This window comes from Mandrillus leucophaeus, unplaced genomic scaffold, assembly GCF_000951045.1.
Source record: "Mandrillus leucophaeus isolate KB7577 unplaced genomic scaffold, Mleu.le_1.0 Scaffold221, whole genome shotgun sequence".
Taxonomy (NCBI): Eukaryota; Metazoa; Chordata; class Mammalia; order Primates; family Cercopithecidae; genus Mandrillus; species Mandrillus leucophaeus.
In genome coordinates, this window is record NW_012102266.1 from 867,698 (window position 1) to 868,551 (window position 854).

The following is an 854-nucleotide window of genomic DNA, read 5'->3' on the forward strand; positions in this document are numbered from 1 at the left end:
TGCCCCCGCTGCCGCCAGCCGTGTCCACCGGCTCCCGGCGCCAGAGCGCAGGAAACACGACTTCCCACTCCTCGCGGTCGGGGGCGAACTGCAGCTCTGCGGGCGGGGCAGACAGAAGTGCGGGGCTTAAAGTGCCGCGGTTCCAGTAGCACAAATATTTCCAAGCTCACAATCCATAGATACAGGGCGCTCGCGTTGAATGCAATGGAGACCACCCGTCTAGCCCCTGAAACTCTTTGCAACCCCAGACGCTTTGCGATCAGATTACAGACCCCAGCATTTTCAGAGTAAAAGTACGATTATATTGGGGGCGGGGGAAGGGGGAATCAAAGTTTGGTGACCGTACTTCATTGTTGAAAAGAAAACCGATGCAAAGACTCCAGCACGAGTAAACGATTTCTGAAGTGTATGCTAGAGCAGAGCGTTGCTATCAACTTAGGTACGTTCTAATTTTCCTCCAGGTGCTGTAAACGTACCTTTGCAAATATTATTGCTCTAGTTAGAAGGAAACTATTCCACATACGGTTAAAACGAGGCCGGCAGAAGTGTGCTTCATTTCCGAACTTGACCCCTTAACCCGCACCTCAAGCTCATTTTTATTGCTACCTACTGAGCTCTGCTCTCCACGCACCGGTTGCACCAGCCCTGCCGACCCCTACGTTCGCGGTCTCCGCTGGGATGGCTGGAAAGGAAGCGAGAAAGTCATGGAAGAACTTACCTGAAACGATCCCATTCGACAGGAACCCCAGCTGGTAAAGGAGGCAGCAGCAGCAGATGTGAGTCAGGCGCATCTCGCGGTTCTTCCCCATACTGCGCTCCGGCGGCCGCGGCTTCTCGCCCGGCGCACGCCTCCA

At 54.6% G+C, this 854-nt stretch overlaps 1 protein-coding gene across 1 annotated transcript in view; it reads right to left on the reverse strand.

Annotated features, from left to right (window-relative positions):
* Positions 1-848, reverse strand: part of ADAMTS19 (ADAM metallopeptidase with thrombospondin type 1 motif, 19) — a 293,732-nt gene extending 292,884 nt beyond the window's left edge. The window contains exons 1-2 of the mRNA XM_011981215.1: positions 719-848; positions 4-96 (exon numbers count right to left, since the gene is read on the reverse strand). Of these exons, the coding sequence (XP_011836605.1) occupies positions 4-96; positions 719-809 (184 nt within the window). The 5' untranslated portion in view covers positions 810-848. The remainder of the gene's footprint in view (positions 1-3; positions 97-718) is intronic.
* Between the last annotated feature and the right edge of the window lie 6 nt (positions 849-854).